Genomic DNA, 22,301 nt, shown 5'->3' on the forward strand with positions numbered 1-22,301 from the left:
AATAAAAAGAGGCATTTTTTAAAGCCCTTTTTGCAATTGGGAAATCTGAAGACAATATTTGATGACATGAGTTATTAATGTTTTAAGAATAATAGTGGTGTGTATTTATTTTTTAGTACTTTTATTTTAGAAATACAGGGAAATAATGAATGAAATGAAATGATACCTGATGAAATGATAGATGAAACAAAGTTGGTCACACTTGGACACTTGAAACTGGATGATGGCTACATGAGTGTTCATTATACTGTTTTTTTTACTTTTGTATATGTTTGAAATTTTCTGCAATGCAGTTAAAATATTTACACAAACACATATATATATACACATATATAAAGTTAAATTGACAGTTCGCCGTTTCCCACCCTAATCAATTTTCACCAATTATTCACAGCATTCTTGACCTAATCTGTTCAGACAGAATCTGTTGGAAAAATTTCATTACTCTGTTTAGACACAGGATGGCACTCTTTGAATAAGTAATTAGCCAAAGTCCACTCCCACTAAGTAAGCTCCTCTACAAGCTGCTACTTTGTAGGGCAGTTTATCTTAGTTGAGGGTAAAACCTTTTCAGAGAGCTTATATAGATGTTTACTGCTCATACCTTTATTTTGTGTGTGTGTGCTGGCTGGCCCTATTTACTGCCAGTACTTGAAAAATTAAGGAAGGTTAAGGTTCAACACTATTTAAATAGTCATTTGATGCCTACTTTTCTTATTTTTGGTGTTTACAATTATTGCTATATTTTGCTACCTCATGTATTTCACATATATGTACACACACATATATATATACACATGCAAATACACACATACGCATACATACATACATATGAATCATCTTTATTGAAAACTCAGTGCCCACTATTGAACAGATTTCTACATTTTAAATGGCATTTAGCCAAATACTACTGATTAAGGTCAGGATGAGGACTATTGACTCTGTCGACAGATGCTTTCCACTTTCAACCCTTGAAGAAGAAGTGAAATAACTGTATTCTTGGACGTTCTCAGTCTGATTCATGCCTCCTTTTAGCCAACTATTCATAGATTCACCAGAAGAATTACACCTACTACCTCCGGCGTAGGAAGAAAAAAAAAAATCAAATGGGCAATAATGTTAGCAGAAGCTTGAAATTTAAGAGCCGGTATTCACAAAGATCATCCTTCCTACCCCCTTCCCTCCGGTCCAGTTCTCCTTTCTGGTTCTCGCCATCGGAAATCGACTTGGCATTAACTAAGGGCTGGAATTTCAAGGCGTCAATTTTCCCCTGCCCCCAACCTCGGAAACTCTTAAACAGCTCCCTATTCTACACTCAATGGTAGAGACAGATAAATGATGCAGCAGATTACACTGTTGAAAGGCAACATTTGTCCTGAGCTGTTTTCACATTTTTTCCTGTTTCCGATGTATGTGCCAGACTTTGTTTGCTTGCTTAGGACATGGAAAACGCTGGGCATTTTCTCCCCAGTGGCTTTCTCTCAGCAAATGAAAGTGAAAGTGCTACATTGTAGCGGTATTTTATCCTTAAAGTCTGGACTGGCAGCTGGTGTGTAGGGGGGAGGGTGGGTGGGATTTGGGAAGGTTGAAGAACCAGTTTTGAGGTTTTGTTTGTTTATCTTGAGATCGCAGCAGGGTTCCTGTTTTTTTCCCTTCCTTTTTTTTTTTTTTTTTTTTTTTGGTGGTGGTGGGGTCCTACTTCGGATTTATTTTCATTTGGGCAGTCATTGAAGTTTCATTCAATGGACCGACTTAAAAAAATACACTCCACTTGTGGCTTTTCCCGGTTGCACTTTAAAACACCATCCAGTCTCACCCTCATCTGGAAATAATGCAAGCTTCTCTCTTCCTTCCCCCGCTCCCTCCTCCCCTACTTTTTTTTTTTTTTTCTTTTAAAGCTCCACATAACCTGAAGTCGATAATCAGATGGAAAATGTGCTGGTATTAGTTTACTTTAGTTTACTTTCCCTTTTGGTGCTAACCTTACTTGCTGAAGTATGTATAAAACACAGGCATTTTGTACACTTGTAGCTACTGAGTCTTGTGCTTGCTCCACGAATCTAAGCTTTAAGTTTCCTCAGAGGCACTGTTTACGTGCAAGTTTTAACATTTTGATTGTGTGGATTTTAAAAATAAAATTACACGGAGAATGACACCAGAGATCTTAACAGTGACATTAGTCCATCTAAAGTCATTCATCCTTCTCCCTCCCCCTTCATTTTTCCAAGAAACAACTAATAGCAAACCAGGCTAGAATTTCTAAGAGAGTTTAGAGGAGGAGGAGGAAAAGAGGCGGAGTGAGATAGGACAGAGAGGTTAGAGAGGCCAGAATTTCTCTCATTCACAGTGTGGAAAAGTTGACATTGTCTAAGCCCTTCTGAATGGCTGGTAGTTGGTTACCCCGATTGTACCTCTACCTCCCCTCCCCCTCCACGTGACGACCCAGGACACATGCGCACCCGACGCAGCCCAGGCACATCTGCAGACTGACGTCAGTGTGCTCTGCCTCCGAGGAAAAGCTGCCAAAATTTTCTCCTGCTGCAATTCAAGTTGGCTGGGGGCCGGTAGTGAGATCTAGGGCTACTTCAACAAAACTTTGCTGCCCTTCCTGCTCCTCTTGTCTTCTTTTCTCCTGATACCTTTTGATGCTCTGCACATGTTATTTGCATAGCAAAGGCACTAAGCTTTCCAGGAAGAGAGGGCACCACTTCCACCCCCAATAAGTCTTTTTTCCCCGTCTTTTCTTTCTTTTCCTTTCCTTTTTTGGGGGGTGGGGAGGGAGAGAAAGGGGGTTTGCAAAGGCAGCATCTCAGAGTGATAGCCTAGATGTATTGAAGGCATCTCTTACTCTGCCAAATCGGAAAGTCAGTTCTCTAAAGCCCGGGTTAGCCAGACCATAGGGTTTTATTCTGGCTGCAGAATAACTGGCTGGTGTGGCTTTGCAAAGAGGGGCAAAAAATAAAAAAAAAAAAAAATTCAAAAAAGTTAGAGAGGAGAGGGAGTACGTGAGTCGTCCAGTGCAATCTCTATTGTCTGAAACTTACTTTTTATCAGAATTTGAAGATGAAAACGGTAAGGAAGACTTAACAATATTCAATGAAGCTTTTTTTTTTTAAAAAAAACCAACAACTTGTGCTTTGCTTGTCTTCCGAATAACGCTTAGAAAACTTTTTTTCTGTGTGTGTGTTTTTTTTTTGTTTTTTGTTTTTTTTAATGGCAATGAGTGAGCTTGACTGAACTCATTTTACAAATAGTTATCTTTTTAGCTCCAGACTTGTCGGGGGTTGTAGAATTCTGGGACTTGCAATTATTTTATGATGCAAAAAATACGTTTATTTTATGAATATACAATACATGTTTTGTGAAGTGGACTTGATTATGATTATTGTTATCTTTTAACTGATCACCAAATAGTAATCTGGAAGGTAATAATGATGTGTGTGTTTTAAATTGATTTACAGTTTTCTTAAAGAAAAGTCTTCTGCATTTTGTAGTTTCATGTCAGTGTCGTTAAGTCTTCAGACAAGTGCATATTTTATGCCTGGGCTCAGAGGGTAGCATTAATGTGCTAGCTGTAGCCCCGATGCTCTAGGACATGTTAGGCTCTTAATAGGCTAATCAAAGAGATGGAAGCGTGTGTTTTTGATTTACTTTTGGCCACTTGGGACGTGCTGGACTCATAACCCTCCGGAGCCTTGTTTATCGGGGTATGTCTGTATATATGGTGTATGGGACCAAAGTTCAGGGATTGAGGAGGGAGAGCGAGAGTGCAGGAATGGGGTATTGGAAAGCCTCTTTCTGATAATATGTGCTACAATTCCTGTCTTTGATGCTTTCTTTCCCTGTACTAGAGGAAAAGTGAGCGAGAGATTGAGAAAGCGCACTGAGAGGGAACAAGAGAGTGAGTTTCTTACTCTTGTTTTTATTTGAGCTGCCGGTGCAACGCGTTTGGGCCAGATGCCAACTGTCTGGGTCACACGCGTTTTATCCAAATAGATTTAGCGCTGCTGTCTGGAAATGGGCTGCTGAATGTTAACTTTAGGATCAACTCAACCAGGGCAGCTCAGACTGTTACCCTCTGTCTGGGCGAAGTGGAATGGTGGGGGCGGGGGGAGGTGAGGGTGTGCAGAGCAGAGAGAAAAAGGGAAACTGAACCATTGCTTGGAACTTTAAAAAAGACACTTGAGTGTGATTTTCAACGTATTCTTTTTATGTTCAAATGTCGCGGACTTATTTTCTGTTCTTTTTTCTTTCTTTTTTAGTTTCTGTTGATTAGACTGAAATGTTTAGATGTGGGAATGACAGTTTTCAGAATTCATGACAGGAAAAGAAATGTAACACAAAATTGGGGTAGTTGAAAGAAATTAAGAAAATTAATTTTGGAGATAATTGTTTTCTTGTGTTGCAGCAAAGTGGTAGCTGCAGTCTGGTTTATGTTAATTTCGTGCTTAAATGTGATCGTTAGTGTTTTGAATTTTTGAAGAATAGCGTTTAGAGGCAAATACGTTGATTTCAAGCAAATCAAATTCATTCATTTGCCACAGCTGCAAATGAAATCTGTGTAGTGGTCTTAATATTTTTGTGATTCCCAAGAAGAAAAACTTCTAGCCTCAAGACTGAAAATACTGTAATACTCCTTATGTCTGGTTCCAATACCTGTAAGATTAATTCCTACTCTTGTCTACTCTTAGCACTTCCTCTTTCTTTCCTTAGTAATCACTAGTAGTAGTAACTAGGATGGGTCTTTATGCCAAATCTTATCAAGTTTGTGACTTTAGTGAGTGAATGAAGGGAGTTACCATATTAAGAGATAGTTAACAGCATATTTGGAATATGTGTTGGGGGTAGTGGGGAGAAAAAGAGGGGAAGAGGTGAATAGCTTTCTTGCTTCTGCCAAAAAATCATGGTTGATTATCAAGCTAACCTCAAGAGAAAAAACTTATAATACAGATAATGTGTATTTACTTGCTATCTGGAAAAAAGTGTGAGACTACATGTAATTTAGGGCTTGAGTTTTATAAATCATGGTTTGTATTTTTGCTTTTAGCTCATTTGCTTTTCTTGATAGATATGTTTTGGGTAATTTATGTGTTTAGTTTCACCTTTCCTTGGAAACCAGTCTCACAAATTTTATAAATGATCTAGAAACCTTTCTACTTAGAGCCCTAATTGTGCCCTTCGCATACAGTAGGTGATAATAAATATTTGTTGAGAGAATAAATGGAAAATGAAAGGAGAAGTTAATTTTCATATATAAAAATTAAATACCTGAAAGGAGCATGGTATTGTTGTTTCTTCCATGGAGACCAAATCAGCCTTAAATAAATAACCAGAGTTAAGATGGATGAAAGAAGTTGAGAAGAACGTTATACATGTTCTTTAGCTTCATAATAATAGTTCACAAGAGGAAATTGTTACCTTGGCTACTCCCAGATCACTTGAGTGGGAAGTAAAGATGATAGAGGAAAAAAGACAAGTAATACCCTCCAATCAGGGCAGACTACTGAGGAAATCACTGTAGTGCAAGTTGTCTGATCTTTTTTCTTCTTAGGTAGTGTAGCTTTGATCCATGGAAGCAGGTAAATGATCCCTTAACTTTACTGCCTGGTGCATTTGTGTTAGGGAAAAAAGCATATGTGAAATCAAAGTGAAATGGACGTTTTGGTTCTGTTTTCAAATTTAAAGTAGTTACAAGTATCATTATCGTGACCAAAGTTCTTTACTCCTTGCTGTAAAAGACAATATAACTAGTTGATTGACTCCATCATCATACCTAACTTATTTCACATTTTTGAGGGAAAGAGGAACTGTTTTTGAAGGAAGGCCTTTGAAAAGTGATGTTAGATAATGAAGGAAGGAGGGCTAATATTATTTAGCTTAAAGTGAAGTACAGAGACACTTTACATCGTATGTAATCTAATCTCTTAACAAGTCTTTGTGAGATAGACATCAGTGTCATGGTTTTATAGATTAGAAAGCAGATGCAGAGAGGTTAAGTAACTGGGGGTCAGGCCAGGACTCAAAGCCTTTGTGCTTTCCACAACATAATGATGTTTCTGCTATACAATTTAAAAGGTCAATGCATTGTGATTTTTGGACAACTGTTTGGTATTTCAATGTTAGTCTGAACTTTGGAAACTGTATCTGGAAAAGTCACAGCCTATACATATTTATGGTGTCCAGATTAACCTCCCCACCAGGTGTCAGAAGGTGGGTTAACTCATTCACTTTTATTGTGTAGGTGACTAAGAGCAGTTAGATTTGTTAGTTGTGTTGATTTTAGTTAACTTCCTTTTTTTTTTGTTTTTTTTTTTTGAGACGGAGCCTCGCTGTGTCACCCAGGCTGCAGTGCAGTGGCGTGATCTTGGCTCACTGCAGCCACCACCTCCCATGATCAGGTGATTATCTTGCCTCAGCTCCCTGAGTAGCAGGGATTACAGGTGTGCACCACCACACCTGGCTAATTTTGTATTTTTAGTAGAGACAAGGTTTTGAAATGTTGGCCAGGCTGGTCTCAAACTCCTGACCTCAGGTGATCCACCCATCTCAGCCTCCCAAAGTGCTGGGATTACAGGTATGAGCCACCATGCCTGGCCAGTTTTAGTTGAATTCTATCTAGACTCATTTACTTAATGTTAAGTTTCTTCACTGAGCACTGGAGGCCAAAAAAAAAAAAAAAAAAAAAGAAAAAAAAAGTGGGGAGGGAGCAAGAGAGTGATAAAGGAGAAAGAAACTCACTGCCAGCTATTGTAACTAGTGTTGGAACCAGACTATAACTGGTTTGTTTAACTTCAAAGCTCCTGCTTTTTCAGCTATGCACCAATGCCTTTTTTACTGCAAATCCTTAAATCATATAGTAGTCTACTTCTGGCCAAATAGGTATTACTTTTTTTTCTCAATGCTACTGGCTTAGTTAACTTGAGCATTTACAGGAGAGTAGGTAAGAGTGAAGGTTATGAAACTGTAACAGTTTACAAAAAGAGCAGGACATTTCTCAAGAGGGAAAAATAGTTGCTCCCTAAATCCAGTCAACTATATTCTAAGTTTCTCAGTAGTTTCAAAACCTAGAAAAATAGGAGAAAAAGGGATGAATGATTCAATCAAATCTATCTCCATTGCTAGAAAATTAACTCAAATGTGTTAAGTATATGTTCTTTAAAGGAAGATTATAATCTAAAGTATATGAGGGACTAATTTAATGTCAGATGTTATTACTCAAAACACTCCAGTGATTTAAAAAAATTAAAACAATGAGAATGAATGTTGTTCAAGAGGTGACAATTATACTTTAATATTACATGGGAAGGTTTAGAGTATGGAATCTGTATATAAGTAGGTTGGAAACCAAGATAATGGAATTCTTCTTATTGCCGTTATTGAATAATGGTATAACTTAATCTCTCTATAAATTTTTACCTGAGAAATTTTTTACCTGCTATCTTGCCTAAATTAGTGTAGAAGTAATTTCAAAAAGAAACAATGACTGTATGTGAAGTTGTTAAAAACTATTCACATTAACTAACCAATACCACTTATAAATATATTGACTGGGCGCAGTGGCTTACGCCTGGAATCCCAGCACTTTGGGAGGCTGAGGCGGGCGGATCAGGAGGTCAGGAGATCGAGACCATTCTGGCTAACACGGTAAAACCCATCTCTACTAAAAAAAAAAATACAAAAAAATCAGCTGGGCATGGTGGCACGCACCTGTAATCCCAGCTACTCAGGAGGCTGAGGCAGGAGAATCACTTGAACCCGAGAGGCGGAGGTTGCAGTGAGCTGAGATCGTGCCACTGCACTCCAGCATGAGCGACAAGAGCAAGACTCAGTCTCAAAAAAAAAAAAAAAAAAAATCTTTGACATTGGTTGTTATTAACTACTATTGACTGTTTAAATTTGAGTGCCTTAAACTGGAAGTGTGATATAATACAAAGAATTTAGACTTTAGAACCAGACAGCCTTGTGTGAATCTGGGCTCTATTGTTTTATACCTATCTGACCAGTGAGCTTCAGCTTCTTTATTTGTGAATTGGTGGCTGTATTAGTTGTCAATTGCTGTGTAACAAGTTACCACAAACTTAGTGAGTTAAAACAATATACATTTATTATCACACAGTTTCTCTGGGTTAGGAATCTAGGGGTTATGTCCTCAGCTTTAGGGTATCTCACGAGCCACAAAGTGTTGGCAAGGACTAGGGTCTTTACAGAAGGCTTGAGTGGGGAAAAACCTGTTTCTAAGCTCACCTATTACTGAATAGGATTTAGTTTCTTGCATGCTGCTGGACTGAGGGCCTTAGTTCCTTGTTAGTTATATCAGAGGCTGCTCTCCGTTTCTTCAGTGTGGGCCTCACCAAATGACAGCTTGCTTGCTTCATCTAAACCAATTAGGGAAAGATGTGGCTAGCAAGATGGAAGTCAGAATCTTTTGTATGTAGTAACGAAAGTGACATCCCCTCAGTGTTGAGGTATTCTATTGGTTAGAATCAAATTAAGATGAGGGGAACAAGGGAATGGATATGAGGAAGCCAGATTATTGGGCTCATCAGAGTCTACTCTGCCACAGGGGCAGCGTATATTTACTTCACAAGATTGTTTTGGAGATTAAAAGAAGCAATATATATTAAAGTTTTTTATTTTTGGTCTGATCTTAAACTACCTTTCTGGTTATTACCTGTTAGTTTTTTTGCACAGGAACAAAATTTGCTATTGCTATTATTACTAATATTGTTTACTATTTCCCATTTTTTTCTGGTTATCTAGACTTTGTGGAATGCATTTCTTCTATTTGTAATGATTACCTCCAGCAATTTGACTTGTAAAATTGTATTCGTCTTCCAGGATCTATCTGAAATGCTGCTTTTTCCATAAACATTCCTTGATCCATTCTTCTCTGACCCAGAAGTCATCTCCCTCATCTGATCTCCTGCAACAACTTTGCACAAACTTATTACGGCATTTGTCAGTCTGCCTTACATTTTTCCTTGTTACTTAGATTATGAGCTCTCCAAGGGCAAGGATTGAATCTTAATCTTTTCTGTTTCTCTTAATCCTTTTCTGTATTCTGATGTTGTTATAACATATCTTTTTAACATAGTAGGACAATATTTGTTGATTAATGAATTAGCTTTTCCAAGGCTTAGCAGTTTAATAACTTGTAGAGACAGATGTAAGGGATCTAAATGGCTGTTGTTGTTTTATATGTTGTATATACCAATATTTCTAGCACCGTAGGGAATAAAGTGTTTCACGTAAGTTAATTTTACAGTTAACTACAAATACTTTTTATATGCCTAAAGTGATTTTATTTTAACCACTATTCATTTATTCATTCTTTTACTCATCCGTTTTTTCAACCAACAAATATATAGTAAGCATTTATTATGTGAAAATTTCATATATTAGGGATTTGGAATGAAAATCTTTCTAATATCTTTTGTGTGCTTTCCTAACTTACTAACAGTAACTTATTAAAAGCATTTATCTTCTTATTTTGGACTCAGGCATAGTGTTATGAATATCAGATATTGAACTATATAACACAGTTATGCATACAATAGGAACTGTTAAACTATGTAAGACCCATTTGCCGCTACCCCAAACTATATTACTTTGGAGTTCTAAAACTACATTTTTGTTTTTTATCCTTTTTTTTTTTTTTTTGATTACAGTTTGGCTGTTTGTGGCTAGTTTTTAGTCTCTTAGTTATTTTCTTCTTCTGATCTGCTGTATGTGGGGAAACCAGGCAGCCAAATATACTATTCTGTATCAAGTGTGAATGGAGACTCTGAGTGAGGTTGTTACTTGGATGTAAAGTACATGAGATAGGACTTGAAATCTGTTGTAATACCTGAAGTGAAGTTTTAAAAATTTCTTTTAAGTTACATTCCAGAGAGTTGAAATTGACTCATGAGTTGCCTTATAAGTCACATAAGACTTCCAAGTAAAGTCAAGGGTTATAGTACATATAGTTTTAGAAGTTTAGCTTCTGATACTGTCTTAGTATTCACAGATGGCTGCTAAATGTCACTGTATTTATAGATCTACTTTGTCAGAAAAAAAATGATAGGTGCCTTATAAAGCAACACAACAATATCTGGATATGAGTGTGTTTAAAAGGCATGTTATGGAATGGGATTACATATTGTTTGTCACTTACATATAATGAACTGAGGTAGTGAAGTCAGCCGACTTTATTTTATCAAAAGGAAGTTAACTCATTGCCCATCATTGTTATCTTCAAAGTTTTTAAAAAAGAATTATGATTTCTCTTTAGATTCCTTATTTGATTATTAAGTAGCTCTGGCATTATGCTGATAACCATTTAGGTCTCCAATTCTGTGTCTAATCTTGTGAATGTTTATTTAGACTATAAAGAATAACAGTAGTCTAATTTAACTATATTATTTTGTAGTTATGTCTTTTGGCAAGGATTCAGTACTATATAGGACTTGGATTTTTCCATTCTGGATATTTTTCAGTTAACTTAAATTTTTTTTTTTCTAGGTTAAAAAATGGCCATACTTTAGTAACTAATCAGCCTAATGCTTTGCTTATGAAAACTTTTACCATCACTATTTTTTCATTTTGGATTGAGAAAATGAATCCAGATATAGAAGAAAGTGCAGGATGTTGGATAAAAGTGGCTCTTAAACAGTGGAACATCCAATAACTAATTTACAAGAAGTTTTAAAGAAATTAAATTGTTATGCTTCAGTTTTGGTATGGTATTGACTCTTTAGCACATAGGTAGCCCTCAAAAAAATCATCCAGTTTTCTAAATTATGGAAATTTTGTGGAAGACGTTGACCTGGATTTTGAGCCTCATCATGGCTTCATCGGAATTTCATAGTGACCACAGGCTTTCATACAGTTCTCAAGGTAGGATTCTTGCTTTTGAAACTGACACAAAATATTGCTATTAATTGGACAAGAAAAGATTCTGCATATTTAGTTTGGGTGGGTATTTTTTTTTTGGGATGCGTAGTGATAGGAATAGAGGCCTACTGTGTCAATTCAGTATTAGTTTCATAAATGTTAAGGGCTATGCGTCATTTAACTTGTCCTACTAGTATTAACATCTAGTGGATTTTAGAGTTGACTGGTCTTTCTTGGAAAATGATAGACCCCAGGCCTTGTTCTTCTGAAACTTAAACTTTAATAAGCTTGTTCATTACTAGAGTTTATGGGCAAGGACATGTTCAAAGAGAATCCAAACATTTATGCTGCGGAAGAAGAAACCAGATAAATTATGATGCAGGACCCTTTTAATATGAACGCTTTGTGAAAAAATGCTTTTCCAAACCTAAGAATTCTGATCTAAAGACTAGAATCTGAGTGTAAGAATGAGAACTGTAAGAAGTGCAACTTTTCACATTCTAATCTTTATAATTTTAATCTATAGAATTGAGCTTTATATCATAGAAATGATCTTAACAAAGCAGGCCCAGGAGTAAATGCCATTTTGTTTTCCATGGACCAGTCCAGTCCTTATAGAATTATTGAAAGGCATACCTTTTGGATTTCCCTCCCATGAATACAGAGTAATAGATAATTTTTTGGTGCTGATGAACCAGATTTTCAAGACTATTACAGATTGATGTATATGTCTAGAAGTCCATGTTAAAAAGTGTAGCTGTCAAAGTAAATCAATGAAGCCATGACATTTAGTATGAACTCTAATTATTTATAAGAAGTGAAATAAATACTGTCTTTTATTTACATTTGGTTATGGTTTTATGGGAGTTTATATTAGTGTGTAAACTCCATGTATAGACACTGAGGCAAATAAGCAGACATTTGGTTTACCTTAGTGGTAAATCTAGCTGAAAGAAGGTACAGCTAAGAAGGTAGATGGAAAATATTTAGTACATCTAAATGAGGAAAATATGTCTAATAGTTCTCTGAAATTTTAGTGGTAAATCTAGCTGAAAGAAGGTACAGCTAAGAAGGTAGATGGAAAATTTTTAATACATCTAAATGAGGAAAATATGTCTAATAGTTCTCTGAAATTTTAGTCAAGCTGTTTTTAAAATAGCTTTATTGAGATATTACTACACATAGCATAGAATTCACCCATTTAAGGTATATAATTCAGTGGTTTTTAGTATTTTCAGCATTGTACAACCATCACTATAACCTATTTTATTTTATCTTATCTTATTTTGGCACTAGTGTCATCACCAACATAATCAATTTTAGAACATTTTCATCACTCCAAAAAGAAGCCTATACTTCTTAGTGGTCACTCCCAAATTCCCTCCAAACCAGACTTCACCTCCAGCTGTAGGCAACTAAACCTTCTGTCTGTAGAGATTTGCCTATTCTGGATATTTCATATACATTCAATGATATGTGGCATATTGTGACTTGCTCTTTTACTTAGCGTAATGTTTTAAATGTTAGATAATGAACTTTGATTATGAAGACAGTTGTTTTGAAGGTTCATTCATGTCATAGCATGTATCAGTACTGTATTCTTTTTTATTGTAAAATAATATTCCATTGTGTGGATATACTACATTTTGTTTATCTATTCATCAGTTGATGGAAATTTGGTTTAATTCCCCTTTTTGAGTATGATGAATAATGCTGGTAAGAGCATTCACATCTAAATTTTTATGTGAATGTGCGTTTTCATTTCTATTGTGTATATACCTGAGAGTAGAATTGCTGGATCATATGATTAACTCCATGTTTAAAATTTTGAGGAATTGTCAGACTGTTTTTCAAAGTGGTTACAGCATTTTACATTCCCATTGACGTGTTTTTTTTTTTTTTTTTTCGGTTTTTGAGATGGAGTCTCGCTCTGTCGCCCAGGCTGGAGTGCAGTGGTGCAATCTCGGCTCACTGCAACCTCCGCCTCCCAGATTCAAGCGATTCTCCTGCCTCAGCATCCAGAGTAGCTGGGACTACAGGCGTGTGCCACAACGCCCGGATAAGTTTTTGTATTTTTAGTAGAGGCGGGGTTTCACCATGTGATGATTTCTTAAAAGATAATTTCTGCAAGGCTATAGAGATTCTTTTTTGGATAACTTTCAAAAACAGATTCTGAGCTAAACTCTTTTCTTTTACATATGTGTACTTCTCATTATTTTTTATTTCAATGTAAAATTTTCATATTTCTTGTAGAATTTAGCTCTTAGGATCCATGTTTTAAAAATTAAAAAAGTAAAATAGTCCTTCACAAGTAATATTAAAATAATTGCAAATTAATCTTCAGATTTTCAACTTTTATTCTTTTATTTTTGTTTAATATAACTTTTTTTGTACATACCTCACATATAATGATTCATAGTTTTAATTGACATAGTTGTTGTTTATATTGCTGCTTCTTTGTTCTGTTAAATTTTCTTTTCTTCCATGTGTTTTTTTTTCTGGATTCTCTGCCTTGTGATTACAAAGAGGAATTCCTGACTTATCTTGAACACTACCAGCTAACTATTCCAATAAGGGTTGATCAAAATGGAGCATTTCTCAGCTTTACTGTGAAAAATGATAAACACTCAAGGAGAAGACGGAGTATGGACCCTATTGATCCACAGCAGGCAGTATCTAAGTTATTTTTTAAACTTTCAGCCTATGGCAAGCACTTTCATCTAAACTTGACTCTCAACACAGATTTTGTGTCCAAACATTTTACAGTAGAATATTGGGGGAAAGATGGACCCCAGTGGAAACATGATTTTTTAGACAACTGTCATTACACAGGATATTTGCAAGATCAACGTAGTACAACTAAAGTGGCTTTAAGCAACTGTATTGGGTTGGTAAGTAGATGCTATAATTTTAAACTTCTGATGGGAAAATAAGTTTGCAATGTAAATGTCTTTCCTCAGATTAAAAAAAAATATATATAGGTAGTTTAAGTAGGAAGGTAATAGTTTAAAATTTTTTGCTATTTCTGCTGCCTTTCATTTTGATTTTCTTTTTAATAATGTATTGATTTTTCAAAGGGCAGCTTTTAAAACTCTATTATTAGAAGAGGAATGAACAAAACTTCAGATTTCCCTTTAGACTTAAGTTTTTCTGTTCAAATAAGATATCTTTTATGCATAAACAAGACTCAGTCATTTTTGAAGAATTTTAGGGTATGTTTGTATGTATATGTATATTATGGCAGGAAGCCACAACACTGACATTCTTTTTATAATATCTTTCTTTGGTAGGTAACATATCTTAAAATTACTTATGACCTACTTAAAGTTAGAAGTTCTCGAAGTAAAATCTTTTACACTAGTGTCTATGAGATAATTTTTTATACATTTATATGAAGATTGATATAAATCTTATTTTAGTTAGAAAATGGGTTCTAGGCTGGGTGAGGTGGCTCATGTCTCTAATCCCAGTGTTTTAGGAGGCCATGATGGGAGGATTACTTGAGGCTAGGAGATCAAGACCAGCCTGGGCAGCATGGCGAGGCACCTATTTCTAAAAATATATTTTTAAGAAAGAATAGAAAAAAGAAAATGGGTTCAAGACTACAGGGTTTATCCTGGGCATTTGAATCCATTCTAGTCTAATGGTAAATACACAGTTCAAAGTTGCACATAGTAATAATTGCAAAACAAAGCAAATTTCCATGCTTTCTCTTCTGTGTTTACCCTGTTCAGGCTAATGTAGCTGTTCCATTAAAGCTGTATCTGTGAAAAGGATACAAACATTTTGATGCTCAAGGAATATTTTCAGAAACTGTTTTTCTTTTTTATTATAATATACCCATATTCTTATTTCTGTTTCAATATAAAATAACTATAATTCGAGGTGGGTTTACATAAGTTTTAAATTTGAAAGGACTATCAAGAACTACACAATGGAGAAAAACATTTCCCTGTAGATGTATATAGGAATGTGCTCCAATTGTCTACTTTCTATCACTGTTAAGTAAAATGAACCAAAGTATTTACTTAGCTTATAAGATTTAGGTTTAATTTCTATAAATAGACAAATTGAGTACACTCATTACTAGTTTCTCTATAAGCAGTGTTAGGACTTTATCTATAAAACAGATTTATCTTTTTGAATAAAATTATCCAAAATGTGTTCTAAAACTTCTCATATGTTAAAATGACACACTATTCATTATCATAGAAAAATACTATTCCTAGTCATTGACTAGGTTATTTATATTTGGCATTAACATTAATTATGCCATTGCTAGTTTTAACAGGGTGATGAAATGAGCAAATTCAAGATGTAGAAAAACAAAACAAAACAAAACTAATTCCATTGTGGGATTTGAGAGAAGAGTGATTATAGATACGAAGATAATTTAGAACATGTAGGAGACAATAAGGGCCTATTCAAAGACTATGGCATTGAGAATAAAGAAGACAGAATGAATTTGAACCACATTTAGGGACAAAGTTTAAAATATTTGCATCCTATTAATTTTTTCTTTCCTGACATATAGTAAGACAGAGAATACATAGTAGGTAGTTAATAATATTTTTAAAAATTGAAATAGAATTGAACTTGTGAGATACAGGAGAGAAAGCAATTGAAGATGGCTGAGATACCTCTTTTGGATGAAAGTATATATGAATGTTATGAGTTGAGAACGAATGTCAGAGGAGAGCTGGATTGGAGAGGAATTTGAAGAGCATGCCTTTGATACAGCAAATGTGAGGAATCTGAATAAATAAAGATTAAAGATGTCTAATGGTATTTGAGAAATATAGCTCTGAAGTTTAGAAAAGAATTCAATTCTGGAAACAAGTAACTTCAGAGCCATTAATGTAGGTGACTTTATGAAATTGTGCAACATGCTGTTTGATGACTCAAAAGTGAGAATAAAGTTGAAAATGGGACCTTTTCTACAATGAAGGAGATGACAAAATGTCACCTATTCATCCTTATTGAGACTTTCTGTCTCTTGTTCTCTTTCCCTCTGTTAACACCTTTCTATTTTACTTCGTCTCTTATTGACACTGTATGGTCCGTGTTAACTTAAGTTTGATGATTTGATTAAGGTGTGATCTGCCAGGTTTGTCCACTGAAGTTACTATTTTTTCCCTTGGCAGTTTGGAAGGAATTTGTGAGCACATACTTCACACTTTTACACACCAGTTTTAGTAAACTTTACCTTCATTCTTATTTTGTATAATGTTACTTTTTTTTTTTTTTTTTGAGACAGGGTGTTACTAACTCTTGCCCAGGCTGGAGTGCGGTGGCGTGATCTTGGCTCACTGCAACCTCCACGTCCTATGGATGTTACATTTTTAATCAAATGGAATATGTAAACAAGCGTTTTTTTAAAAATTCTACTTTTCAAAGGCCACCACTTTTAATAAATTCTGTTTTTAATCATTCTATATAAAATAGTTGTTAATGCAGAGATCATTAGTGTTTTCTAATCCTATCTCCTCACCCATAGTTTTAGTGCTGGACTCTTGCACCATTCAAAAGACAAAATTCCTAACATTATAGTCTGTCAGCTTCATATAATATCATATTTTAATTTGCTGTGTATTTGGACCATGGTTTCTTACTCAGGTTTTGTTTTTTCTGGAGTTTCTGTTTACTTTTACTTTTTTCATTGAGAAAAAAACATATCATTTCTTTATCAAGTGATTTAATGTTTTCCAGTTCCTTAGTCCTTATATCTATTGCTTGAAATACATTCCATTCTTCTTTGGAGGCATTTTTCATGGAGCAATTTAATTAATTTCTTGGGCTAATTTCTTGATGTTAGTTTCCATAACATCTCTCATTTTGGGATTTCTTTCCTAAATTAGTTCCACATCTTTCTCTTTCTGAGTTTACATCCTGGTTTTGTTGGAGAATATCTTCAAATAATTACCTCAGAACTGGCGACTGGGAAGTAAAGTTTCTGAGTCTGTGTCTATTTGAAAGGGACCTTATGCAGCCCTCATGTTTGATTAATAATTTAGCTGAATGTGAAATTCTGGGTTCAAAAAATCATCTTCCTTAAGAATGATGGATGGTGGTACTGGGAAAGGGAATATATAGGGCATAAAATTTATTTATATGGTTTTATAGCTTTAAAAAAGGAAAAATACTTCAAGGTCTTAAAAGTTAGCATTGATTCACAGGTATAAGTCTGCTGGTAGTCTGATTCTTGTCCTTTTATTCTTTAAAAAATTTTTTTAGTTAAAAATTTTCCCTCAGTGAAAGCATGTTCCTTTTATCCTTCCTGTTTCAGGAATTTATAACATGGCTAACTATGGCTTTTCTTTCCTAATTTCTGCTTGGTATTTGATGGGTGCTTTTAATAAAGACCCTCCTTCAGCTTAGAGAAATTAAAAAAAATTATTTCCTTAATAATTTTATCTTCTTAGTTTTTTCTTCCTCCCTGCACTCTCTTTCTGGAATTGGTTCTCTACTTATCTTTTTCTCTTTTTCCATTGTTTTCTTTTTTGTTCTAAGTTCTATGAGGTTTCCCCGATTTAGTCTTCTTTTCCTTCAGTTGATTAAAAAATTACAGCAGTCATATTTCTAATTTTCAGAAGTTCTTTCTCTTTTTCTTGGATTTTCTTACATTCTGTTGTTTTTTTTTTTTTTGAGACGGAGTCTGGCTCTGTCGCCCAGGCTGGAGTGCAGTGGTGCAATCGCGGCTCACTGCAAGCTCCGCCTCCCGGGTTCACGCCATTCTCCTGCATCAGCCTCCCGAGTAGCTGGGACTACAGGCGCCCGCCATTATGCCCGGCTAATTTTTTGTATTTTTAGTAGAGACGGGGTTTCACTGTGTTATCCAGGATGGTCTCGATCTCCTGACCTCGTGATCCCCCCATCTCGGCCTCCCAAAGTGCTGGGATTACAGGCATGAGCCACCGCGCCCGGCCTATTCTGTTCTTATTTCATGAAAACTGATTATCTTCAGTCCCTCTGAATATTATAAAGACCACATAGCTAGTTAGAAAAGCTCAATGATCCCATTAGACTTTCTGTTCACTCTGTTCACTTAGTCATTGCCACAGTTGTCATTCTCCCCTTTTCATTATTCATTCATTTCACTAATAAGTACCTTCCATATAATGGGCACTGTTGTAGGTGTTAGGATTACAATAGTGAAAAATAAAAATCTCTATTATCATATAGCTTGTTTTCTAGTAGGGTATACACACAAATCAATAAATAAATAAAAACTATAATATATTGGGTAGTGATAAATGCCAAGGAGGAAAAAGTATTGAGCAAAGACCCTAAGGGAAAGGAGGAAGGAAATGCTGGCATCTGAAGGATAAGATTTTCAGGTAGAAATTTTCAAGTACAAAGATATGATCTGAGAGTGTTTGAGGAACAGCATGGAGGTCATATGGCTGTAGCCAAGAGAAAGGGAGGGACAGTAATGGAAGTTGAGATCAGAAAGGAAACTGGGAGCCAGATGTAAAGGCTTTAGGGGACACAAAATAAAATCAATGATAACTACAACTTCGAGGCCTGAGCAACTAACATAATCTAGCAGCCATCAACTAAGATGAGAAAGACTCTGGAATTAACTGAGATGAAAAAGCTGTTCGAGGAGTAGATGGGGGATGTATATCATGAGTTCAGTTGGAGGTGTTAAACGTGAGATGTTGTATAGGATATTGGATGTCAGTCTGGAGTTCAGGGGAGAGATATGAATTAGAAAGTTATAAATTTGGGAGTCATCAATATATAGATGCCATTTAAAGCGGAGAGATTATATGAAATTGCTTTGAAGGGAGCACAGGTAGAATAGAGAAGAGGTCTAAGGACTGAGCCCTTGGGCATTCCAAGAGGTCAGGGAGGTCAGAGAGACGTAGCAGAAACAACAGAGAACAGAGTAATAAAGTTGAAGGAATATCAGGAAAATGTTCTGGAAGCCAGAAGGAAATATTTCAAGAGGAAAATGCTGCTGATTAGTCCAAATAAGAGTAGCACTGCAAATTGCATTGAATTTATCATTGAGGAGGTTATTGGTGACCTTAACAAAAGCAGTTTCAGTGAAGAAGAGTTTGAAGAAGAGGCAATGACATGATTGGAGTAGGTTTAAAATGGAGTGGGAGGAGAGAAAAAGAGTATGTAGACAGTTATTTCAAGGACTTCTGGAAAAGCAAAAAAATTTTCAGTAGCAGGCAGAAGTGTGGTCACAGGAGGTTTTGTTTTGTTTGAAGATGGGAATGATTAGGTAGAGTGAGGGGTGCTGGAATGAAGTTCTTGATAGGTGAGAAAGGATAGAATTTTCCACACAAATAGAATAATTATCTTTAGCTAGGGGAATAGATAGTTCATCCATAATAATAGGGAAAAATAGATTATATGGACATAAGATGCAGGTAGATGGGTATTTGTGATTGTAGGAATTTGTAGGAGGTTTTGCAATGTCTATTGGAGGGGAATATGAAGGTTTTAGAGGATTAAATAGAGATGAGAAAACATGAAATAGTTATCCAGGAGAATGGGATACTGAATGAACTTGATAATTATATAATTTCTGTGAAGCATTACAGTTACAGTTAAAATTATTAATGAATCTAATGTGAGACCAGTCAGCATTTTGGTGTATTTTTCTCTGGCTAAATGCAGCTGCAAAGGTGCAGGCCCAGCAAAGTTGAATCTTATCAAGGTTCGGGTTTAGCCAGCTGGATTCCATGAAGTGAGAAAGAGGTAAGGGAATTGAAGGTGGAATTGAAGCTGGGTTGTGAGGGAAGTGATCACATGAGGTGGGTAAAGGACAGTGAAAAGGTGATAGGATCAATGGATTATAGGACCTCATGGGGATAAAAGGACTATCCCTTGGAGTTGGCATATTAGAGGGACAGTTTTAGAAAGATAGAAGAATGGGATACTTGAAATCAAGATTACAGAAGGCTGCAAATAGTGATAATGCTCAAAGTCTAGGGATTGACCATGGGCGTGGTGTAAAAGGTAAGGTGAGGGACAAGATATTTGAAGGAGAGGAGGTCAAGGAATTGAGAGGGCAGGAAATTAAGAGACCATCTATGTCATTAGTTTTTAAACTAGGTCCATGGATGGGATTCAGGAGGATTGTGAACTGAAATGGGCAAATATCACATCTTTATCTTTACTAATTCTTAACGGAAATTTAACATTTCTCTCACTTTTAAATATAGGTAACAAACCAATATGTTGATAGCAGTACCTGTGACTTTGCCTCCAATAGAAACCACAGATATTTTCATATTGTTACAGTTTTTGCATTCTTTTAAAAATATTTTTATTCATCACTAACTGTGAAATTATTAGAGCCACTGAATATCTTATTTAAAGTGTTACACAAGTTATATGTATTATATTTTAAAAATATTTTGATAACTGTATTTTACTAAATTGGTTTATTTATAATCCTATATATTTTTTCTGCATTTAAAATATTCTGAGGCGGAGTCCTTAGGTTTCACCCTTAGACTTCCAAAGGGATTCAGGGTATGTGCACATGCACATACACGTATTTTAAGAACCTGTGATATAAGAAGATATTGAAATCAACAACTATTTCAGGAATGATGTTGCAGAGAATGACAGTGATCTAGAATCTCTTATTTTTAAGGAATGAGGGAACTGACTTGGGATCAATAGATAAATGCAACTGGGAAAGGAGGGAGAAGATCATGGCATGAGGTTCAATGCTGGTGTTTGTTGAGGAAGGAGAAAGAGTTGTTTGGAAATGACAGTGAGTTGCAAGAACATCGGACCCTACCTTCAGGTCCAATAGGAGGCATGTAGAAGAGAAAGCAGCCACTGTTCCAGAGGACTACAGGAAAGGAGTGTCATTTAGGGAGCTTCGAGTTTTTGTTAGAGCAAGATGAAGTGAATATTCACAGATGAAGCTGGTGGTAGAGGAGATTTTGTTGATGATTGACCTTGAGTTTGAGAGAACACAGTAGAAGTGTTTCAAATAATAGGGAGAGGTAGGAGATGGGATCAGAAAACATGATGTACATAATCATATGAGAATTAGAATTCAGGGGGTGAGGTTTGGGCTTCTCATAGGAATTTATACTGCAAGGAAAGAGGAGGCATGGTGAAATTAGCCCTAATGGTCTTGAGGCAGATAGTGTAAAGGTGAATGGAGATACTGAGGTAAGTGAGAGCAAGGCTTTTGCCAGGCATGCATAGATTTCTGGTATTCCCACTAAATTCAGGCCCTCCATCTTCTGGTTTTCAGACCCTTTCTAATCTCATAATCACTCTCCCCTTCCCTCCCTTCAGTCACTGTAGCTCCTGATTGTTTCTGAAATACTGTAAGTATGCTCCTACCTCATTGCCTTTGCATTTGCTGTTCCCAGTATCTGGTCTGCCCTTTCCCAATATGTATATTTGGCTTGCTCCCTCATTTGATTCAGGTTTCTGCTCAAGTACCACCTTATCAGAGAGGATGGTTGCAACTATCCAATATAGTTTGTATAATTCTCTGACTTCTAATTATTCTCTGTCCTTTTTGATTGCTTTTATCTCCCCTCTTAATGTTTATCAGTACCTGCTTCATCATTTATTTGTATAATCAATTAGCTTTTTTTTTTTTTTTTAGACGGAGTCTTGCTCTGTTGCCCAGGCTGAGTGCGGTGGCACGATCTCAGCTCACTGCAACCTCTGCCTCCCAGGTTCGAGTGATTCTCCTTCCTCAGCCTCCCGAGTAGCTGGGATTACAGGCGTGCGCCACCATGCCTGGCTAATTTTTGTATTTTTAGTCGAGGCGGGGTTTCACCATGTTGGTCAGGCTAGTCTCAAACTCCTGACCTCGTGATTGACCTGCCTTAGCCTCCCAAAGTGCTGGGATTACAGGTATGACCCACCACGCCAACCTAATTAGCTTTTTCTAGCTCCTCCCACCAAAATGTAAGCAACATGATACAGCTAGAACTTTGGTTCACTCCTGTATCCCTACCACGTAGCATAGTATCTGCCTTGTGATAGGCACTTGAGAAAGCATATTTTGTGAAAAAATAAATAAATACAGAAACAGCCCTTAGAGGATAAGAGAATTATAGTTTAGTGGTTAAGAGTTCAGGCTCCAAAGTCAATCATGAGTTCATTGTTTAACTTTGCTGCATCTCAGTTTCTCATCTACAAAGTGGAACAGTTAGTGGTACGTCAAAGAGCTATTAAGAAGAGATAATGTTATAAACATTTTACAAAGTACCTAACATATAAAATCTCTGGATTGTTCTTCTAGAGTCTTTTCATTCTTGAAATTAGAGATTGTGTTTACTTACCAGGCTTCTGACTTCATTTTTCCCCAGCAAATCAAGTCCCTTGTCGGTAACTTTCAATTTTCTTGTGCCCACAGACCAGCATGACTTTAGTCTCTAGCCTTTCTGGACTGTTGCCTAGACCTTGCTTCCTACATATCCCTC

The 22,301-nt window shown here is 36.0% G+C and overlaps 1 protein-coding gene across 6 annotated transcripts in view; it reads left to right on the forward strand.

The window, feature by feature from the left end:
• The first annotated feature begins 1,005 nt into the window (after positions 1-1,005).
• The window catches only part of ADAMTS6 (ADAM metallopeptidase with thrombospondin type 1 motif 6), a 328,215-nt gene continuing 306,919 nt past the window's right edge, over positions 1,006-22,301 (forward strand). For 5 of the 6 annotated variants that reach the window (XR_008652403.2, XM_055252144.2, XM_063623237.1 and 2 more), the window contains exons 1-3: positions 1,006-3,072; positions 10,504-10,878; positions 13,402-13,766. Coding sequence is in view for 5 of the 6 variants with exons in the window: in XM_055252144.2 (XP_055108119.2) it covers positions 10,782-10,878; positions 13,402-13,766 (462 nt within the window). In the remaining variant the exon portion in view is untranslated. The remainder of the gene's footprint in view (positions 3,073-10,503; positions 10,879-13,401; positions 13,767-22,301) is intronic. The other variant, XM_055252148.2, reaches the window with a different exon arrangement.

This window comes from Symphalangus syndactylus, chromosome 18, assembly GCF_028878055.3.
Source record: "Symphalangus syndactylus isolate Jambi chromosome 18, NHGRI_mSymSyn1-v2.1_pri, whole genome shotgun sequence".
Taxonomy (NCBI): domain Eukaryota; kingdom Metazoa; phylum Chordata; class Mammalia; order Primates; family Hylobatidae; genus Symphalangus; species Symphalangus syndactylus.